This window comes from Orycteropus afer, unplaced genomic scaffold (genome assembly GCF_000298275.1).
Source record: "Orycteropus afer afer isolate SDZICR_OR568_19922 unplaced genomic scaffold, OryAfe1.0 scaffold00003, whole genome shotgun sequence".
In the NCBI taxonomy this organism is placed as follows: domain Eukaryota; kingdom Metazoa; phylum Chordata; class Mammalia; order Tubulidentata; family Orycteropodidae; genus Orycteropus; species Orycteropus afer.
Genome location: NW_006921590.1, coordinates 22,392,777 through 22,415,189, shown reverse-complemented (window position 1 = coordinate 22,415,189; position 22,413 = coordinate 22,392,777). Strand labels below are relative to the sequence as shown.

Genomic DNA, 22,413 nt, shown 5'->3' with positions numbered 1-22,413 from the left:
CATGTCTGGCCTGGCAGTAATAGGCCTTGGGTTACTGCTGGTAACCCTGTCTTCCCTTTGTGGAATTAGAGGAGGTCGGAACATGTGGCCTCCTTGCCGTTTTTGTAACTTCCAACTGAGAAAAATACAAGTCCTTGCATTTGACCCCACATTTTCCTTAGTCCAACCTCGTGCTTGCTTTTAGAGTAAGATAAAGGTAATAGGGAGAGGACCTACCTCATTGATGATATCAGGTGAACAGTAAAAATAAGTGGTATTTATTGGGCACTTGGATGGAAGATTGGGTAATCTACTTCCGTAGAGATACTGCCTTGGAAACCCAAGAAGGGGTTGCTATGAATTACAATCGACTCAATGACAGTGTGTTTATTTTTTTTTTAGTTACTATGTGCCAGTACTATAGTCCCAATGTTTTAATATATTACCTTTTTTACACAATGGAAGGGGTCTGGTGGTGTAGTGCCTAAGGCATTTGACTGCTAACCAGAAGGCTGCCGGTTCAAATCTACCAGCCACTCTTTGGAAGGAAGACTGGGCAATCTACTTCCATTGAGATACCACCTCGGAAACCCAAGGAGGGGTCTCTATAAGAGTATGGAATACTATGCAACAATAAAGAATACTGTAGAATCTGTGAAACATTGCATAACGTGGATGAACTTGGAGGATATTATGCTGAGTGAAATAAGTCAATCACAGAAGGACATATATTTTATTAGCTCACTAGTATAAAAAGTTAAGCAAAAGTTTATATATGGAAGGAGCTTTCTTTGTTGGTTACCAGGGAGGGGAGGGAACACTGCTAGATAGGCAGAGACAGGTATTGATTTGGATGAAGGGAAGGGCAATATACCAAAAATGAGTGATCAACATGGTGGCATTGAGGAAAAGAAGACATAGAGAGGTACATAAGAGGTAAAGACAACAAAGATGAACCGTTTTGCATGTACAGTACTGTGTTGTCAGTGATGGCAAGCACTGATCTATGGGTGGATAGATGGGTAGACAGGCTGAACGATCAGGTACGTGTAGGCTGGAAGGAGTGTGCCCATGCCCATGTATAGGGTTAGCAGACAATGTTTCTACATCTATATTTGTATGGGCTGTAAGAATGCCCAGGAGCTCTGGTGGTGTAGTGTCTACAACATTTATTTGACTGCTAACCAGAGGCTGGCAGTTCAAACCCACCAGCCACTCTTCAGAAGGAAGACTGCACAATCTACTTCCATAGAGATACCACCTTGGAAATCCAAGGAGGGGTCACTGTGAGTTGGAATTGATGGCAGTGGTTTTTTTTTTTTTTTTTTTTTTTTAGGTCAGAATGGCCATGTGTATAGTAGAGCTGACAAGGGGCAAGGTTGTGGTGGCTTTTTGGTCACAGCCAGGTTACTTGAAGGGAATGAGTAGTTGGACCTGTGGCCTCAGGACTGTGGTCACAGGGGACATCAAGCTCAATTGGCCTAACATACTACACAAAAACACTGTTCTACATCCTACTTTGATGAGTAGTGACTAGGGTCTTAAAAGCTTGCAAGTGGCCATCTAGATGCAACGATGGGTCTCTCCTCATCCAGAGCAAAGAAGGATGAAGAAAACTAAAGAAACATGGAAACAATCAGTCCAAGGGACTGGTAGATCATGCCATCCTCAGCCTATATGACCATGAGACCAGAAGAACTAGATGGTGCCTGGCTACCATCACCAACCACTTGGAGGGGGGATCAGTGGAGGAGATCCTAGATAGAGTGGAAGAACAATGTGGAACAAAACTTGAAATCCTAAAAACAAAGACCAGGTTTGCTGGTCTGATAAAGCCTGGTGAGACCCCTGAGACTATGGCCCTTAGTTACCCTTCAGGACTAGAACTGAACTCACTCCTGTGGCTTCAACCAAACAGTACACATATGGGGTGAACATTTACATCAGGTAGATACACTCCTTGGAGCAATCAGTTGTGGGAGAACAGAAGTGCAGTGTTTGCACATGGAGACAGCTGGGGGGGCGGGACTGCGTGGGAGGGAAGGACACAGGGAAAAGGAAACTACAGGGAGGAAGTGGGAAGACAGCCGTTACATTGTGGGGGAATTGCAGTCAATGCCATGAGATAAAATGTGTATGAACTACTGTATGGAAAATTAATTTGCACTGTAAACTTTCACCCACATCACAATAAAATTTTTTTTAAAAAAATGCTACCTTTTAAAAAATCTCATCAACTCTGAGAGGTTGTTGCAAGTATCCTCCTTTATATCAAAACAAAAAAAGAAACAAAACAAAACAAAAAACCCAAACTCACTGCTGAGTTGGATCGGACTCACAGAGACCCCTCCTTGGGTTTCCAAGGCAGTATCACTATGGAAGTAGATTGCCCAATCTTCCTTCAGAGGAGTGGCTAGTGGGTTTGAACCGCCAGCCTTCCGAATAGCAGTCAAATGCCTTAGGCACTACGCCACCAGAGCTGCTCATGGAGGAATAAAGAGGAGTGGCTTCCTTTTCATATACTCAAGCACTCAGAGGGAATTGCAGAGCCAGGATGCATACCCAGACCAGACTCCAGAACTTTCATTCCCTTTCCAACACACTGCACTGCTTGCAGGGCTTTGAAGAGCTAGGTAGTTTTTCTGGTGAAAATGTGGGTGTGGGTATGTGTGGTTGTTTTCAGAGGAAGGCCAGAAAGAGGTAGCTGAGCCAAAAGAGGAGGAAAGAAGGAGGAAAGGGACAGATCCATTTTAACTGGGAAAAAGGAGGAAAAAAATGTGGTGGCCAGAGCCCGAGAGGCTGGGAGAACAGTGTTTGCCAGAAAAGCAGGGTCAACCAGAAGCTAAAAGGGATCTGCCCAGGGCTTAAACAGGAAAGACCTTTGCGGAGGCCAAAAGGGTGGGGAAGGCAGGAAGCAGCAGGTCTCAAGGGTGGAAGGAAAGGGTGCTGGACAAACACCCACAACACCCTGGAAAGTGTGTGCAGAAGAGAGGCTGTGGTTGGAGTGGGAGTATCACAGGGAGCTGCTGGCAACCTTGCATCAAGCTGGGCACTGCCAGGCTGCGCTGATAACTGGGTTGTCTAAACCTGGTTCCTCTAGGGCAGGGGCTCTCAGAGTATGGTCCCAGGACCAGCAGAAGCAGCAGCAGCAGCAGTGCTTGAAAATATGTTAGAAATGCTAATTCGTGCGCCCCATCCCAGACCTTATGAATTAGGAAACTCTGGGGATAGGGGCAGGATATCTACAGTTTGAAAAGCTCTCCAGGTGATTCTGATAACAGGCTCAATTTTGAGAAATACTGTCCTATCCTTAGGCTAAATCCAAAGGTGTCCAATCCAATTCAGGGAGCATTTGTTGCCTTGGATTACAAAGAGGAGCACTGGTGGCAGAATGGTTAAAGCATTCAGCTGCTAATTGCAAGGTCAGCAGTCTGCTTCCATAAGATTACAGTCTTGGAAACTCTTTGAGGCAGTTCTACTCTATCCTATAGGGTTGCTATGAGTTGGAATCAACTCAATGACAATGGGTTTTTTGGGGGGAGAGAGATTACAAAGATGAATATCCCCAGATAAAAAAACTCACAGTGGAGGGAGGAGAGTGGACAAATAAAAAACAGTGACAGAATACAATAGGAGTCCCGACAGGCTTAGGCACAGAAGGTGATGGGAACCCAGAGGAAGAAGGAAGACTGGGCAATCTACTTCTGTAGAGATATCACCTTGGAAATCCAAGGAGGGGTTGCTATGAGTCAGAAAGGACTCGATGGCAACTACTACTACTACTAGTGGTGTAGTGGTTAAGGCATCTAGCTACCAACCAAAAGGTCAGTGGTTTGAACCCACCAGCTACTCTGTGGAACAAAGATGAGGTAATCTGCTTCTGTAAAGATTTACAGGCTTGGAGTCCCGATGAGGGTCGTTATGACTTAGAATGGACTCGATGGCAGTGAGTTTGGTTTGAATGGTGTGCTCCTACATGATCATAACCAATTCTCCAGGGGAAAATACTGATTTCTACTGCTTAGTAATTTTCGTGGTATAAATACCCATGTCCAGTTTCATGTAAGTGGCCCCAGCACAGCACTGGGCCTTTACAGGTCTCTAAAACCAATTTTATTGGCAAGAATTCCTGGGGGAGAAGTCAAAGCAGCATTCTTGGGGGTGAGAGGAATCTTAAAAGTAATACCTCCAAATACATAAATGGCTAAAAACAAGGCATTCAGAGGGAGAAAATCAGACAAAGAAAAAGAGAGAAGAAAAGAAGGAAGGAAGGAGGAGATAGGAAGGAAACCAACAAACTCTAAAGGAAATCAAGCTGCACTGCACACCCAGGGAAAATTTCTGAGTAAATGTCAATGCTGACCTATCACCTTAACCCATAAAATTGGCCTCTCTTTGTTCTGGTAGCGTAGTGCCTAAGACATCTGACTGCTAACCGGAAGGCTGGTGGTTCAAACCCACCAGCCGCTCCTAGGAAGGAAGATGGGGCAATCTACTTCCGTAGAGATACTGCCTCAGAAACCCAAAGAGGGGTGGCTATGAGTTGGATTCGACTTGACAGCAATGAGTTTTTAGTTTCTTTTTTTTTTTTTTTTTGCATTAAAAGGACAACTGTGTCCTTATGTTTTTACTTTTTAACCTCATCTCCTTCCCACAGATATTTTATTTTCTAATATTTTTTTAACTTCTATTCATTTCTCTCATTTTTTTTTCTCCCTGTGGTTAACCTTTCCCTGTGTCCTTCTTACCTATGCATTCCCACCTCCCCACCTTTCTCCCTGTGCAAATGCTGCCCTTCTGATCTCCCATGGTTGATTGTTCTTTTTAAGGAGTGCATCCCCCTGGTGTAGGTGTTCCACCACTAGGCCTACTGTTTGGCTGAGAGTTAAGCCATGGGAATGACTCCAATTCCAGGGCAGAAGGGTGACTTGAGGCCACAGTATTTTTTCCCACAAATATTTTATATAGTATGCATTCACTCCAGGTACCTGTCAAGGTCACAGTTCATTTCAAAGGCTGAAGACAGACAAATCCTTGATATACTTTTCCCCTCACCATTTTCATCAAATAGGTCCCTGGGGGTTTGAGCTCTGGTGGCATAGTGGTGAGGCATTTGGCTGCTGACCAGAAAGTCAGCAGTTTAAACCCACCAGCTGCTGAATGGTTGGAAGATGAGGCAATCTACTTTCATAAAGATTTACAGCCTTGAAAACCCAATGGGGATTGCTATGATTTGGAATCAACCCAATGTCAGAGAGTACTAATCTAAAGGCGGGTGGCATAAATATTCTTACAGGCATTGTAAAAGAAAGACCTGGTAATCTGTTTCCACAAAGATTCCTCAAACCCAAACCCATGGCTGTTGAGCTAAATTTGACTCACAGTGTCCCTGTAGGGAAGAGTAGAACTGCCCATTGAGTTTCCTAGGCTCTAATCTTTATGGAGGAGCTCTGGTAGCATAGTGCCTAAGGTACTTGACTGCCAACCAGAAGGCTGGCGGTTCAAACCCACCAGCCACTCCTCGGAAGGAAGATGGGGCAATCTACTTCCGTAGTGATACTGCCTCGGAAACCCAAGGAGGGGTCGCTATGAGTTAGGTCTGACTCGATGGCACATAACAACAACAATCTTTATGAAAAGGTGCTCTGGTGTTGTAGTGGCTAAGGCTTGGGCTGCTAACCAAAAGGTCAGTGTTCGAACCCACCAGCCGCTCCATGGAAGATGAGGCAGTCTGCTTCTGTAAAGATTTACAGCCTTGGAAACCCAAGGGAGTTGCTATGAATGGGAATTGACTTGATGGCAGTGAAGTGAATTCAATCTTTATGGAAACAGACTGCACATCTTTTTCCTGTGGAGTAGCTGGTGGGTTCAAACTGCCAACTTTTTGGTTAGCAGCTGGCCACTTAACCATTGTCCTACCAGGATTCATTTCTAAAAAGATTATAGCCAAGAAAACTCTGAGGAGCAGTTCCACTCTGCCACACATGGAGTCACTGTGAGTCAGAACCAAGTAGACACCAACAGTTTTGAGATTTTTGTTTTTCTACATCAAATAACACATGAACACAGTGAGAAGGCATGTGCACTGCTCTTTCAGATGCTGGTTCTCAAAGCTCAGCATGCATCAGAACTACCTGTAGGACTTGTTAAAACACACATACCTGGGCCCCACCACTGAGAGTTTCTGATTCTCTAAGTCTGGGGTGAGGACTGAGAATCTGCATTTCTGACAAGTTCCCAGGTGAAGCTGATGCTGCTGGTCTGGGGGACTACACTTTGAGGACCAATTGCTTAGAAGATTTCGGATCATTGTCATCAAGTCATCTTTTCTGAGGAAACCTCCATGTCTCCGCTTAACAGCCATTTTAATGTGCAGACAGCAAGGGATTTTACACGGTTCCTTGGCCTGCCAATCACTTCCACACATGCACATGTTTCTGGGTGCAGCCGTGCATCACTTGCTCTTATTGCCAAATGTGACGGAGCAAACCAAATGCTGAAGCATGTGGGCTGCTCAGCAATGTGCAGGGCTCTGTGTTAACAGGGTCCTAAAGCCTGTAGACCTGACCCAATAGTTCACATCACCACCCCTTGGAGCCCCACTCCAGCTTGTATGATGGGAATGAATGAATGGCTCAGCTCTTCTCTTACATTTGAGGAAATTGAGGCTTCCGAGGGTGACATGGCCTATCCATGTAGGACTCTGCATTTCAGAGGGAGCTGCACTGCTTTGTACCCCCATTTCCAGTTAGGGGCATGGAGGCTGGAGAGGCCCCTTGGCACCAAGGTCACCCAGGAATAACTGGTGGAGCGTATCTATAGCTCAAGTCATCTGATTCCTTATTTCTTCACTATATATGCCCTTGGGGCTCCTGGCTCCTACTGAACAGCCCTGGATACAATGTTTTCGGATTCCTGTTGGTGATGTTTACAGTTTTCTGTACTCCGTGGCTGTCACACTTGTGAGCAGTTACTCCCCATCACTGCTCAGATGCGGGCAGGCCCTCCTCACTTCTTGTTGTTTAGAACTGCTGTGCCGTAAAAGCTGGGTAACAATGCCCTTGGGTGCCAAAAACCCTCCTGTGGCAGGCATGCTTGGACTGCAGTTCTGAAGAGCACAAAGGTGTGGTGAGCACTTGCTAGCTGGTGGGTTCCAACCACCACCCCCTTCATGAAGGGCTGTGTCAACATCTGTCTGTCTTTGGCACCTAGAATACAGTTGGCAGAGGCCCCCTCAGAGTGATGCCAGCCCTGTGTTCTCCCAGGCCCACATGAGAATATTCAGAAATCACTCCTCCATGTCCAAACAGCTTCTCCTTTACACCCCAGATGCTGTGTGTACAGTTTGAGAAATGTCTTTCAAGTACAAACCAGTGAGCCTTAGAAATACATAAATCAACTTTTCCCAAAGTCCCAGTGGAATATGGTTTGAGGAATTCCTCTGCTGACCGTGATATGGTGGCCTCATGGGTCAACATTTCTCAAATACATCCTTCAATACTTCATGTGTAACCTTGGGCTGGGGACCTAATCTCTCTGGGCCTCAGTTTCATCATCTTTCATATAGAGGCAGTAACAGTAGTTACCTCATGGGCTTATTGTGAAGATTAAATGAGCTATGTGTATAAATTTTTTTAAGCATGCCTGGCAGAGGGAACCATAGGGTCTAGTGCCAGTAACGATGTTGCTCTTACTATTACGGAGGCCAAAAACTATGTGCATGCTTCACTGCTTCATTTATATTACGTAGAGTTTTCTGTTATCAGTAAAGGAATACAAGCACAATCTCCTTCCACCCGATGCTATGTTACACACAAAGACACATGCACAACACATTTTCACTGTGGAAAGGGAAAAGTGGGGCCCACCCTCTTACCCATGAGCTGGGGAATAAAGGGCATGACAGGACTAAAGAGGGGTTATGAGGTCTGTCCAGGTCAAACTACCTTTCATTAAGAAAGCCACAGCTGAGCAACTGCCCCATCGTCAGATTTAGCAAGCCGATAAAACAATCACTACCCAAAGAAAAGCAGAGCCACTGCCAACTCCATACTTACTTCCAGGACTGTCCATTGTTCAACAACAATAGCATCATAGCCCTGTATGGTTTTGCTATCTTCTGTGGAAACAGCTTCAAAGATGAATACTCCATCTGTCAAGCCATGTAAGGAATCTGTGGAGGAAAAAAAAAAGTGTAAGTGTATGTGGGGGGTGGTCTGTAAACTGTCTGTGGCAGAAGCCTTACAAGCAGCAAAAATTTTCACTGCATTCATTAATAATCCCAATCAGAACATCTTTTCAGCATGTTAATTAAAGAAGGCACACACAGCCATAGAGTCTAGCCCCATCAGAATGAATGAGACTAATTTACCTCGCAGTTTTGAATAATATCCTTGATTTTATGAGCCCAAATTTCATTGTTAGCAATCACCATCTGATTTCACGCGTTTACCTTCCTTTTCACGCTCCAACATCAGGATGCACTGGGGAGAACTTATTCATGGTAAAGCAGAGTCATTTAGAGACAGTTTTTAGAAGAAAACTATATTTAGGTGAGAGTTTTGTTTTTTTTTTTAATTTTTTGGAGGAGGGATAGATACAGCACGAGATCTGAGCTGTCAGATGCATTCTAGATGTGCTGATTCTTTGGAGATTGTAGGATATGGGCTCCTGTACAGACAACACTTCAGGCTCTTGCCAAGAAGTGGGAGATGGGAAGGGGAAATTTTTGCAAATGATTTACCACTGACAATGCTTCTTTGGGCATTACTCTAGTTAAAGTAGCCAGTTCAAAGTTCTGTACAACTCTACAAATGTATATTAAACATATAGCATGACTTAAGAACTGTCTTGAAGGTGCAAAGGGAAACAGAACAGTGTCCATCTCCTGCAGAAGACATTAGGGGAGGAATGTTTTGCCCTTCTTTTTAAAATGACTGCTTAATGCCCTAAATTCATTTAGATAAGAGACCATGGGGAAGAAGACTGAACTTGGAGGCAAGTGATTTGGGTCCGCACTTTATTCCAAAAAAGGATGTGACCCTTTTCAATGGCTTGATCTCTCATCTGTGAAATGGGATTGTGGACAGATGATACTACCTTGTCCCTGGATTCTATTCTACGAATCACTGCCTGATCACATAAAGCACCTTTAAATATACTATTTTTGTTTTAAAAGGATAATTTACATAATAATATAAATGGTTTTAAAGGGAGGGAAGAGAGGCAAAATTAGAAAGTCCTGTTAATCCCGCTGGAGTTGCTTGAATTGCCTGCATTCCAGAAGTCACAAAGGAAAAGACTGATAGGTCTGATTATATAACAACCTTTAGCTTCTCTCTTCCAAAAGACCCCATAAACAAAATTAAAAGGTAATCAGTAAAATGATTGAATTACTTGCAACAAAAAAATAAAAGGCTAAGCTTAATATTCTTTATAAATAAAAAGCTTTTGCAAAGCAATGAAGAATACTAAAACATTAGAAATGGGCAAAGGACATGAATTGACAATTTTCTCTCTCATAAACACACACCCATACTTCTCTTCAAGATGGCCAGTAAACCTATAAAAAAATGCTTACTCTTTCTTCTGCTTATCAAATTGGCATATTTTGAAAAGAAACTGTTTACTGCTGCTAGGGGTATGGTGATCTGGGAGAGAGTGGTGCAATGAATTATTTAATATGACTCTTCTAGCTATAGTCTTTGTGATTCCCACCAAATGACTGGGTGGAATTATGTAAACGTGAGATGCCTGTGGTCCACCAAGGGTACTGGACAGCTTGCTAATAATGTAAATAATGTTCATGGCAGTACTGTGGGCATATGGAACCCTAATGTGGAGGTTGGTCAGTTTTGCCATTCCAGTAGGCTTAAAATGAATTATACCAGAGGTGGAAAGGGGGATCTCACTACTATCAAGACAGAAAAAGAACCAGGAGTAGAGAGCATCCTTGGACCTGAGATCCTGCTCTAGACGCCCTTGGTAGAGAGACAGTGGCAGCAGAGGCAGCAGAACCAACAGCCAACAGAACCAAGAGACCAGCACAAAACAGAGCAGTGGGCTTCCTGGCCCACAGAGCAAAAAAGCTGAGTGACTTCACAGGTAGGAGCTTGCTGGCAGAGTGGAGTGCCTTTCTGGGCATCTATTGGAAAAGCTAAAAGAGCATTGTAACACTGGTCCAAGCAGGGTAGAGGCCAAGGCCAGAGAGAAGTATGCCTATGGCATGGTTAAGAAGCTTTCCTGATCAAAGAATTGTATCTTAAGTTGTTCTCTGATCCTGAATTGTAACCTGTTACTTCCTTAACAAACCCCACAACCATGAGTATTGTCTGTGAATTCTATATGGCCATTGCAATGAATTATTGAACCCAGAAGAGAAGTAGAGGGTCCTGTGGGAGGGACAGTTGGTGTCAGAATTGGTAAAAAGGAGGGTGGTGCCATGTCTGACTTCCATCCCATAGGAATCAGCCTTGGGCTGTTGATGGTGTTCTGGATCTTTCTTCCTCTTTGTGAAGTTAGAGGAGGTCAGATGAAGCCTCCCCCACAAACTTGCAGATAGTTTAAAATGTATAAAGGAATCATAACTGTATAATCTTTCTAGAGAACAATGTGACAATGTCTTAAGGGCCTGAAACACAAAAATATGTCCTCTCAGGCTGAACAGTTAGGTATGTTTATGCAGGGGGAATGTGCCCATGACCATGTATAGGGCTGGCAGACAATGTTTCTACAACTATATTTGTATGTTCTGTAAGAATTTCTAGGTATATAGTAGAGCTGACAAAGGGCAAGATTGTAGTCACTTATTAGTCACAGCCAGCTACCCAGAGGGAGCAAGTAGTTGGACATGTGGGCTCAGGAGCATGATCACAGGGGACATCAAGCTCAATTGGCATAACATACTATACAAAAACATTGTTCCACACCCAACTTTGGCGAGTAGCAACTGGGATCTTAAAAGCTTGCAAGCTGCCATCTAGATGCAACGATGGGTCACTCTCTCCTAATCCAGAGCAAAGAAGAATGAAGAAAACCAAAGATGCATGGAAACAATGAGTCCAAGGGACTGGTAAACCATGCGATCCACAGCCTATAGGACTATGAGACCAGAAGAAGTAGATGGTGCCTGGCTACCAATGTCAACCACTTGGAGGGGGATCGGTGGAGGAGATCCTGTATAGAGAGGGAGAACAATGTGAAACAGAACTCAAAATCATTTAAAAAAAAAAGACCAGGTTTGCTGGTCTGATGGAGCCTGATGGAACCCCTGAGACTATGGCCCCTAGCTGCCTTTCAGGTCTGGAATTGAACCCACTTCTGTGGCTTCCAGCCAAGCAAAAGACAGGCATATGTAGTGAACATTTACATTAGATAGATACACTCGTTGGAGAGATCAATCATGGGAGAATAGAAGGGCTGTGTATGCACAGGAAGACAGCTGAAGGACAGGAGTGCGTGGGAGGGAACGACACAAGGGGGAGGTAACTATAGGGAGTGAGTGAGAGGGAAGCTGTTGCATTGTGGGAAATTTCAGTCAATGTCATGAGACAAAGTATATGTGAACTGCTGTATGGAAAATGAATTTGCTATGTAAACTTTCATGCAAATCACACACACACACAAAAGTCCTCTATGACCCAGAAATTTACCTCTTTTTAGTGTACCATTGGTAGTAACCCATGCCATCAAATATTTATCTACAAATATTACTTTTAAATCACTTAAAAAATATAAATTATCTAAAACTTCAATAATTTAAATATTCAACCATAGAAAAACAGTTATATAAATTAAGAGATTTCCATACAATTAAATATTATGTACTCCTTAAAAAAATCATAGGAATTTAATGGTACAGAAAAGTGCTTTAGATATAATATTCAAGAGAAAAAGCCAGAACACACTACAGTATGAACTTTATGTAAACTTTTATATTACTGAGGGTTAAACAAACAAACCTTAAGGAAATATACAAAGTGCTAGCAACAGTTATGAATGGTGGAATTAGGTATAATTTGAATTTTCTATTTCATCTTTTCCTACAAGGTTAACACAAGAGTTAGTATAGGCAAGTAAACAGGCAACACAGATGAAAAGAGTTTTCTTTTTCTCTCCTCTACAGGTCTCTTGAAGGCAGAACTAGATTCAAAGAGTTTTAGAAACAATGAGGAGAAAATTTTAGTACAAGATAAAGAGAAAGAATCTTCTTTAGCCTAGTTTAACGATGGAAGATATGGTCTCAGAAGAGTGAGTGCTGTGTTACTGGAAGCACTCAAGCTCATTCATTCCAACATCTACCACTCACCACTTGTCACTGAGTCAACTCTGACTTGACCCCATGTGTGTTAGAGTAGACCTGTACTCCCTAGGGTTTTCAATGGCTGACTTTTGGAAGTAGAGCACCAGGACTTTCTTCCAAGGTGCCTCAAGGTGGGCTTGAACATCAAACCTTTCAGTTAGCAGCTGAGTATGTTAACTATTTATACCATCCAAGGACTCCTTCCGTCAGCTACTGGGCACCTAGTACTGTGCCAAGCACTCTTGTGGGCACTGAAGATCTAGCAGTCAGTGAGACAGACAAAGTCCTTGCCCCCTGGAGCTCAACTTACATTAAGGAAGACAGATAATAACATAAGGTTTGAAGTAATAAATGCTATAAAAATAAAGTGGGCTAAGGGGAGAGACTGGAGGTGGAGGCAGTGCAGTGACAGTAGCTACTTTTGAAAGGGTGATCAAGGAAGATCTCCCCAACTCTGAGTAGACCTATGAATGAAGCAAGCAAATAAGCCATATGTATCTGTAGGGTTTGAAAGTTCCAGGCAAAGGGGACAGCCTGCAAAGAAATGCGGAGTGAATGAGGGGCAGTCAAGGACAAGCTGAGCAGCAGAATCATGAGAAAAGAAAGTCAAGAGTAAGATGACTAGGGGGGAGACCAGCCAACTAGAGGCTTGTCCATGAGGCTTGCTTGGCCAATGGGATGCCAGCAGGTGAGATGCATGCAGAGGCTAGAAATGCACTCTTGTGGTTGAGCTTCATCTCTTTTGACTCTGCACTAATCTGAGAAAGACATGCCCCATGATAGTCAGTTGGTTCCAGGAAAGTGAAAGACTCGTGAAGCAGAGCTGCCCCAATGGAGTCTAGCTTAGATCAGTGGACCCACAGACACGTGAGGGAGCCCAGATGAGACCAGCAGAGCTGTTTCTGCAGGGGTACCCCACCCAAACTCTAAACCTATGGGAATAAATGCTTATTGTTTTAAGCCCAAGGGTTCTGGAATGGCTTGTTACACAGCATTAGTGTGCAATAACAGCTCTGGTGGTGTACTGTCTAAGGTATTTGACTGCTAACCAAAAGCCTGGTGGTTCAAATCCACCAGCCATTCCTTGGAAGGAAGGTTGGACAATCTACTTCCATAGTGATACAGCCTCAGAGACCCAAGGAGGGGTCGCTATGAGTCGCAATCGACTTCATGGCAGTGAGTTTGGTTCTTTTCGTAACTGACTGATACAACACCCAACCTACACTTAAGAAACATGAGCCCAGTGCACTTTATTTATCTTGAGGATACTCCTGGTTATTCCAGAATGAGATAGAGAGGCCTGATTACAGCTGTTAGGGTAGTCCTGGAACACAACAGCCTTATCCTGATATTATCCCAACCTAATAATGGAGTATTCTTTATTATCTATTATTATCCATTTATAGTCCATTAATATGGAGTATCCATCTCCTCTTAACAAACTAGGTTGGATTGGAATAAATTTTTGACCTAGATAGCTGGCATAATAAATTTTCTCAACTCTGATGGCCCCTTCTCTTCATCAGAAGCTATGTAGTGTTCATGGAACGACCCTGATCCCAGGTGGATGGAGTAAACTAACCTACACTCCATTTCAATAAGGTCCCTGTAAGTAAACCAATACCATGTTTCAGTTTCTTATCTCCTATTTTAAGTGCCTATTATCAAACAGCCTCAGTAAGTGCTAAGCTTCCTTTTCTTACATGCTTTGTTAAAATGTTTCCTCTCAGCATTTGCTCAATGCCTTCCTGTTCAATGCCTTTTATATCAGTGACCAGAGAGAGAGGTTCTTTTTATCTGAACCCTGTTGTAAGTGTTTCTGGTCCAGGACAAGCATGGACTATCGTCCAACTCCCTTTTAAAGTTCTAGATAACACAGGTCCAGTCGGAGCCCCTGCTGAAGGAGGGACACCCTAATGAGCCCCTTTGGATAAAGCTTCCCTAAATCCTGACCTGGGGATGGCTGGGACCAGAGACACTCAATAATCCTTCAGGATTATATCAACACAGCAAATTTCTCCATGGCCTCTACAAAAAAACTACCCAGTATCCAAAACTACTTCCTGCAGTCCAATCTACTGTGTTAAAAGGGGAACAGTAACATTTTTTTTAATTTTTAAATCTCTCCAAAATAGAAAAATACATGACAGATACATTAACCACTTGTCATTGTGTGCACATTTCTTACAAGTGGGTTTCCCAGACTTTTCTCAATAGAAAATAAGCAAGTGTGACTGCTGACAGAGCTGGGCAGAGATGGGACAATAAAGTGTCCTTATAGGCTACCATCCTAATATAGCCAAGAGTGTGTTTTGGGGTCAAGATGTCAAAAGAAGGTTCTAGAAGTTCATCTACACTGAAAATGTAGCCCCTTTTTCTATAAGGCAAAAGGGTTCTTAATTACAATGGCATTTAGGCTGCCAACAGACCTGTAAAACAGAGTTGAAGTCTAGAAGGGGAAAGGAGGCAACTGTGACCACTTGGAGCCCACCCAGACTTTCCTGCTCAGCCCACACCTGGCTTCCTCTCCTTCTTTCTAAGTTACAGGCTGGGGAGGAGGGCTGTGTGGTCATCGGGGAGAGGCACGAGTAGGCATTGGGTCCTGAAGTAGGAACACACCCAGGTCCTTATTTGTCATTGACCTCATCCAGTGTCTTCCCTCCAGCCGTTCAGTAGTTGCTCTGCTATTCTGAATCCAGAGTGCTGATTCGCCTACTTAACTATGAAGGAAGTTCAGAATGGCTGTCAGAATTTGGTCATCTGTAACAGCAAAAAGTCAATGAACCACAGAGAGCAGACAGCTGGGCTTTTAAAGAGCCCCTTGTTTTGACGGCCTCGTCCATTCCTCGTCTCCTCATTACCTTCATGGCTCAGTCCCACTGTAATGTGCACCGAGTTGGGTATAAATAGGACAATGTCAGAGTGAAGGCTCCAATGTAAAAAGGTTAAATCGCCCTCCATCTATGAAAAGCATTCCATTATCACTGCATTTTTTATTAAGGTAAAGATGCCTCCCTACTGTGTACAAAAAGCTATTTGCCCTGGTGTTGTATAAATATTTGATGCTCATCTTTTGGCAAAAGGCCACCTTAACATTCCAAGCTTATGATTTACAAGAAGGATGTGGGAAAAGGAGATTTACCATATTATCCCAAGAGGTAAATTCTGTGAGGAAACGCCTCTCCTCCTGCAGTCTCTGAGACATTAAGGCTCTGTCTGTCATGCTAACCGTCAGGCTCACCCCAGGTTGCTGTTCTTCTACAAACTCTAGCATGAAATGCACACTCCGTGACAAATGGTCTAAGTATTTGGCCTATTTTTGCAGCATTAAACAAGAAAAAATGTTACTGTTCCCCTCTTAACAAACTAGGTTGGATTGCAATAAATTGCTGACCCAGATAGTTGGCATAATCAATTTTCTCAACTCTCTAATGGCCCCTTCTCTTCATCAGAGGCTATGTGGTGTTCACAGAACCACCTCAATCCCAGGAATGCCATGAGCCAACTACAAAACCGTAATTTCACATGTTGTCATGTTGTTGTTACGAGCCATCGAGTCAGACCCGACTCATAAAGACCCCTCCTTGGGTTTCCAAGGTGATATCACTATGGAAGTAGATTGCTCAACCTTCCTTCTACGGAGTGGCTGGTGGGTTTGAACCTCCAGCCTTCTGGTTAGCAGTCAAGTGCCTTCGGCACTATGCTACCAGAACCCTAACATGTTGTTGCACCGATGTGTAATTCCATTGCAAATGTAATCACTGTTCAACAGATTCAGATAATGGTACCATATTGCTTCACAATCACGCAGCAGCTAATTCTACAACATTATCAAGGGAAAAAGGAAGCTCTCTGCCTTCTCCTACTTTGTGAACCCTCATTGCTATTCACAGCCTTCCTTTCTTCCAGCATTATCAATCTGAAGTTGTGAATGATTTAGCGATGATAATGACTCCTCTTCAGTTACAGTAAGGGTTAGCCTGCAAATTTCAATCCCACTGAATTGATCACATGGGAAGGAAGACTGTGATTCATTGTGTTTGCCGGATGGGAGCCACTCTGTCAGCCACAGTTCTTGGCTTCTCATTTAATTCTCCGCCCAATTCTGCAAGGATAAACATTCCCTCTTTGTGGGTGACAAAAGCTAGGACATAAAAGTTAATAATTTTTCTGTGTTCATACAGATGGCAAAGGCCAAACTAGAACTGAAATATGGTTGGTTTGACTCCAAAGCCTACACTCTTCTACCAATGAACAATTATTTATTGAGCTACTACTACAGATGCATCAGATGCTGTTCCCAGGCACTGGGGTAGGTAATGAAGAGACAACACCTCTACACTCAGAGAGCTGATGCTCTTTGACCACCGCACTGTCTCTCTGCCTCAGTGTTCTGGGTGGAAACTCAGTGGGGTCCCAATGAAATGGCCTCAGGGCTTCAATTTTTGGGCCCAATCTGTGCAGATGCCATGCTTTATCATATGGAGGAATAAAAGAATAAACATTTGCTTACAAATAGGTTAACTGTATATATAAAGTCAGTAGAATCATGTACAGGAATGAGAATAAAGATCTGCAACAACATGTAAAAGTGTGAATCAATCTGAGAAACATGAGTGAAAGAAGCCAGACCTGAAAAGTACATACTCCATTTATATAAAGTTCAAAAACTAATCTGTGGTGTTCAGAGTCAGGACTATGGTTATCCTGGGGGACTGTGATAGAAAGTAGGATGAGGAGGGTGCCTAGGGACTAGCATTTTCTGATTCTTGATCTGGGTGCTGGTTACATAGGTATGTTCACCTTGTGAAAATCCACTGAGCTGCAGGATTATGAGCTGTAGAATTTTCCATATGTGTGCTATACTGCAATGAAAAGTTTACTCAAGAATATGCTTTAAAAAAAACAAAAAAACAAGGCTTCTGGTAAGATGGCAGAATAGGCAGGCAAGCTACATAGACCCTCTTCAACAAAGAAAAAAGAAATCAACTGACACAGATATAGAAGATAATCCTGGAGCTCTGAGCTTTGAAAGGAAGGATACAGATGTGGATTAAACACCAACTAGTTGAAGAACCCGAATGAAAGTAGTGAACAAGGAGACAAATGGAGCTACAGACTGTCAGCTATCTTGATGGCACAGACAGTTTGAATATTTCTAGTCAGTGTTAGGACCTAAGAATTAACCGAAAAATTGGCTCTGCTTGACAAAGGTTGCATAGATGACAGCACTGGTGGCTGATGACTAAAAAGGGAAACAGCAAAGAAGGAGAGAAACTGAGCTGTGGACTTTCAGATATCTGGAGTGTGCAGTCATTTTGAATGTTTACAAGTGCTGTGGCCATTTTGGATATTTAAAGTGACAGAGTTCTCGTTCAGATTCCAGGGAACTAAGAATAGGGTCTTCTTGCAGAGGACAGCATGGACACATCAGAGGCTGACAACTGGAAAGGAGACAAGTGGTGAGTATATAACTGCTGCCAACTAGTGAATACAGAGGAGCATAGTACCTACTTACTCAGATACATCCAAAAAAAAAAAAAAAAACAACCAAACATTGGGCAAATAACTCCAACATACAATTACCAGTTAAATACAAATACAACACTGTCACAATGTCTCAGAGACAACAGACTATCACAGTCCACAAAAAGAAGCAAGATAAAGCAGTAGAAACAAGGGACCAGGATACAGACCCAGAACACATCCCGGAAGAAGAAGCAGCATTGGAACTCCCTGACAAGGAATTCAAAAGAATTATATTTAGTTACTTTCAAAGGATTGAGAGACAGATCAAGGAAAACACTGAAAAAATTAAGGAAAATACAGAGAAAACCCTAGAACAATTTTGGAAGACATTACAAGAACAAAGTGAGAAAATAAATGAAAAATTAGACATGATACAAAATCTACAGATAGAAATCCAGACAATTAATACCAAAGTTTCAGAAATAGATGACACATTGAATGGTCAAAGGAGTAGAACTGAATCAACGGAAGACAGAATTAGTGAGATTGAAGACAAATACCTTAACACTTCTTTGGAAAGGGATCAATTGGAAAAAAGATCAAAACAAAATGAAGAAAGCCTAAGATTCACATAGGATACCATCAAGAGGAATAACTTATGTGTAATCAGAATTCCAAAACAGGAAGAGACAAATAAAACCACAGAGAAAAATTGTTGAAGATTTATTGGAAGAGAATTTTCCTGATATGATGAAAGATGAGAATATATCCATTCAGGAATTCCAACAACCCTAAACAGGATAGATCCCCCAAAAAATCACCAAGACACATCACCATCAAACTTACCAAAACCAAAGACAAAGAAAGTATCCTGAAGTAGCACAGGAAAATGAAAAGTTACCTACAAAGGGCAACCAATAAGACTAAGCTCTGATTTCTCAGCAGAAACCATGCAGGCAAGAAGGCAATGAGATGGTATATATAAAACCCTGAGAGAAAAAAATTTCCATCCAAGAATTATGTACCCAGCAAAATCGTCCCTCAGTATGATGGTGAAATTAAGGACATTTCCAGATAAGCAGAAATTAAGGGAATTTGTTAAAACCAGACCAACCTTATAAGAGATGATAAAAGGAGTTGTTTGGACAGACAACCAACAAAAGCAAACAACCTCCGAACATTAACACACATGATGACATAATCCAGAAACCAACCTAGTTATGGAAGTATCCACAGTAAAATAAGCGTACAAGATTGTAAACAGGGAACCGCCAACATCAATTCACAAATGAGTATGACTACAAACCAAAAATAGGGGAAAAAATGTGTAGTTACAGAACTTCTAAATGGTGAGGAAGCTAAGACAAGTGCAAGATAGAATGGACGGTTCTACACTTGGGAAGAAAATGATAAGTCACAGGGTAACTTCAGAAAAAAAAAAAAGATAAACCTTTGGATCAACCTAAAAAAGAAGACAAGAACAAATATTTAGCAAATACTAAAACAACAGCAATGAAGGAAATGATAACACAATTCATAAACAAAAAAGCTCAGCACAGAAAATTATATGGAACAAAGATATCAGTAACACCACGAAAAAACAACAAAATGACAGCAACAAATTCATACTTGTTGAAAATTACACTGAATGTCAATGGATTAAATGCACCACTCAAGACACACACAGTTGCAGACTGGATAAGAAAACACAACCCATCAATATGCTGTCTACAAGAGACAAACCTTAGAGACAAAGACAAAAATAAACTAAAAATCAAAGGCTGGAAAAAGACATATCAAACAAATGGCAATCAAGAAAGAGCAGGACTGGTGATGTTAATTTCTGCTAAAATTGACTTTAAGACAAAAAGCACCATAAGACTCTTTTGTACATACAGCACTGCGTTGTCAGTGAAGGAAAACACAGGTATACAGGTGGATAGATGGGTGGACAGGCTGAACTAGCAGGTATGTCTATGCAGCAGGGAGTGTACCCAACACCACATATAGGGTTGGCAGACAATGGTTCTACAAGTGTATTTGTATATATTTTGTAAGAATTCCCAGGGGTTTAGTAGAGCTGACAAGGGACAAGGTTGTAGCCACTTCTTGGTCACAGCCAGCTACCCAGAGGGAGCAAGTAGTTGAACCTGTGGACTCGGGACCATAGTCGCAGGGGACATCAAGCTCAATTGGCATAACATACTACAGAAAACATTGTTCCACCTCCTCCTTTGGTGAGTAGCGACTGGGAACTTAAAAGCTTGCAAGCAGCCATCCAGATGCAACAATGGGTCTCTCCTTGTCCAGAGCAAAGAAAAATGAAGAAAACGAAAGATTCATGGAAACAATTAGTCCTCACAACTGTTACACCATGTGATCCTCAGCCTGTATGACTATGAGACTAGAAGTACTAGATGGTGCCTGGCTACCAATGTCAACCACTAGGAAGGGGATCTATGTAGAAGATCCTGGATAGAGAGGGGGAACAACGTGGAACAAAACTCAAAATCATTTGGAAAAAAAAGAGACCAGGTTTGCTGGTCTGATAAAGCCTGATGGAACCACTAAGACTATGGCCCCTAGCTGCTCTTCAAGTCTGGAATTTAACTCACACCTGTGGCTTCCAGCCAAACAAAAGACAGGCATATGAGTTGAACATGTATCTGAGGTAGATACACTCCTTGGAGAGAACCATCATAGGAGAAAGAAGGGCTGCTTATGCACAGGGAGACAGTTCAGGAAGCAGGAGTGCATGGAGGTATGGACACAGGGAAGAGGTAAATATCAGGAGGAAGTGGGAGGGGAGCTGTTGCATTGGGGTAAATTGGAGTCAATGTCATGAGACAATGTGTGTGTGAACTGCTGTATGGAAAGTGAATTTGTTCTGTAAACTTTCACCCAAATCTCACACACACACACACACACACACATACACACAAAGCACCATAAGAAACAAGTATGGACACTATATAATGATTAAAGGATCAACTGAACAAGAGGACATAACCATAATAAATAACTAAGCACCCAATGAAAGAGTCCCAAAATACATAAAGCAGACTTTAACAGAATTGAAAAGACAAATAGAGGACTCTGGTAAGATGGTGGACTAAGCAGAAAGACTCCACAGACCCTCTTCAACAAAGAAAAGGGAAACCAATTAACACAGACACAGAATTTAATCCTGGACTCCTGAGCCATGAAGGGGAGGATATAGAAGAGGACTAAACCCCAGCTAGCATAAGAATTTGCAAAAATACCAAAAAAGGAGACAGACGGAGCTGCGGTCTGGCAGCGATTCTGAGAGATCCTGACAGCATGGTACAGACTGCTTGGAGATTCCCGAGTGGTGGTAGGACCTAAGAATTAACCTAAAAATCAGCCCTGCTAGCCAGGGACTGCACGGAAGACTGCTCTGGTAGCTGGAGAATAAACGGAGAAGGTGAAGAGAAAGGCATGCTGAGCTGTGGACTTTTGCCGGTCCGGAGGGCACCGCCATTTTGAATGTTTAGAAGCGGCTTGACTATTTTGGATATTTAAAGAGACAGTACTCTCACAGATTCCTTGGGTTTAAGAACACATTCTGCTTGCCAGCGACCCCAAGGACACTCCGGACCTGCGAGGTGCGACATTCCTCTTGTTACTCTTATACCCGACAACCCCTTGGTAAACAGAGGTGCAGCCATCCCTCACTCCCACCTACCTTCTGGGACCACAGGAACTCCATCACAGTCTGTATGCTCAGACAGAGCCTGGGTGCCCTGTCCTGTCCTCCATAGATTTTTTTTTTTCTCTTTTTTTATTTTAATTTTTTTCTTTTTCGCTTTCTTTTTTTCTGGTGATTAGTTTGCTGGTATTTGTCTGTTTTAAAACAACTATTATTATTAATACTTTAGTCCTTTTTTCTATTATTCTTATTCTTCCCCTCCCAGGTCTTAGTTTTCAGCATTTTTTCTTTTCCCTGTTTTTGGTTGAAATTTTTTTTTTTTAATTTAACACTTTTTAATTTTTATCCCACTTTTTTCTCATGGTTAACCCTGTTCCTTGTTTTTCTTTTTGCATTTTTCCCATTTTTTCCGTTTATTATTCTCCTTCTCTACCTTTTTTCTCTGAGTGCCCTATCCCCAGATATTGCAGGTTTTCTTGCTTTTTCTTCTTTTTCCCTTTTCCTTTTTTTGGTTACCGTTCCTGTGTGATTACATGCTGTGTTTTTTGTCCATGAGCTTTAGTTTTTTGATGGTTATTCAATTGTAATTTTTGTCTCACTGAGTGGGAGACAGCAACAGTCCTCATAAGACACAGCTACACCCACACCACCTGCAACTTCACTTACTAAGCAAGAGCCACTACCTCCTTCTCCACCAATGGGCCAACGATAAAAAAACCACCAAGAGGAGCCTGAACCACCCTTGGCTACTCTTCACAAACAGTTAACAGAGATCTAAATACAACAATGCCACGATGCCTCGCAGCCAACAGACCATCACAGTCCACACAAAGAAGTAGGATAAAGTGGTAGAAACAGGGAGCAGGATGCAGACCCAGAACACATCCCTGAAGCAGCAGCAGCATTGGAACTCTCTGATAAGGAATTCAAAAGAATTATATTTAGGTATCTTCAAAGGATTGAGAGACAGACCAAAGAAAACACAGAAAAAACT

General features: G+C 42.4%; 1 protein-coding gene across 1 annotated transcript in view; it reads right to left on the bottom strand.

Moving 5' to 3' along the window:
• Window positions 1-22,413, bottom strand: part of RFTN1 (raftlin, lipid raft linker 1) — a 271,732-nt gene that overhangs the window by 47,877 nt on the left and 201,442 nt on the right. Inside the window, exon 6 of the mRNA XM_007937384.2 lies at window positions 8,037-8,152. Within this exon, the coding sequence (XP_007935575.1) occupies window positions 8,037-8,152 (116 nt within the window). The remainder of the gene's footprint in view (window positions 1-8,036; window positions 8,153-22,413) is intronic.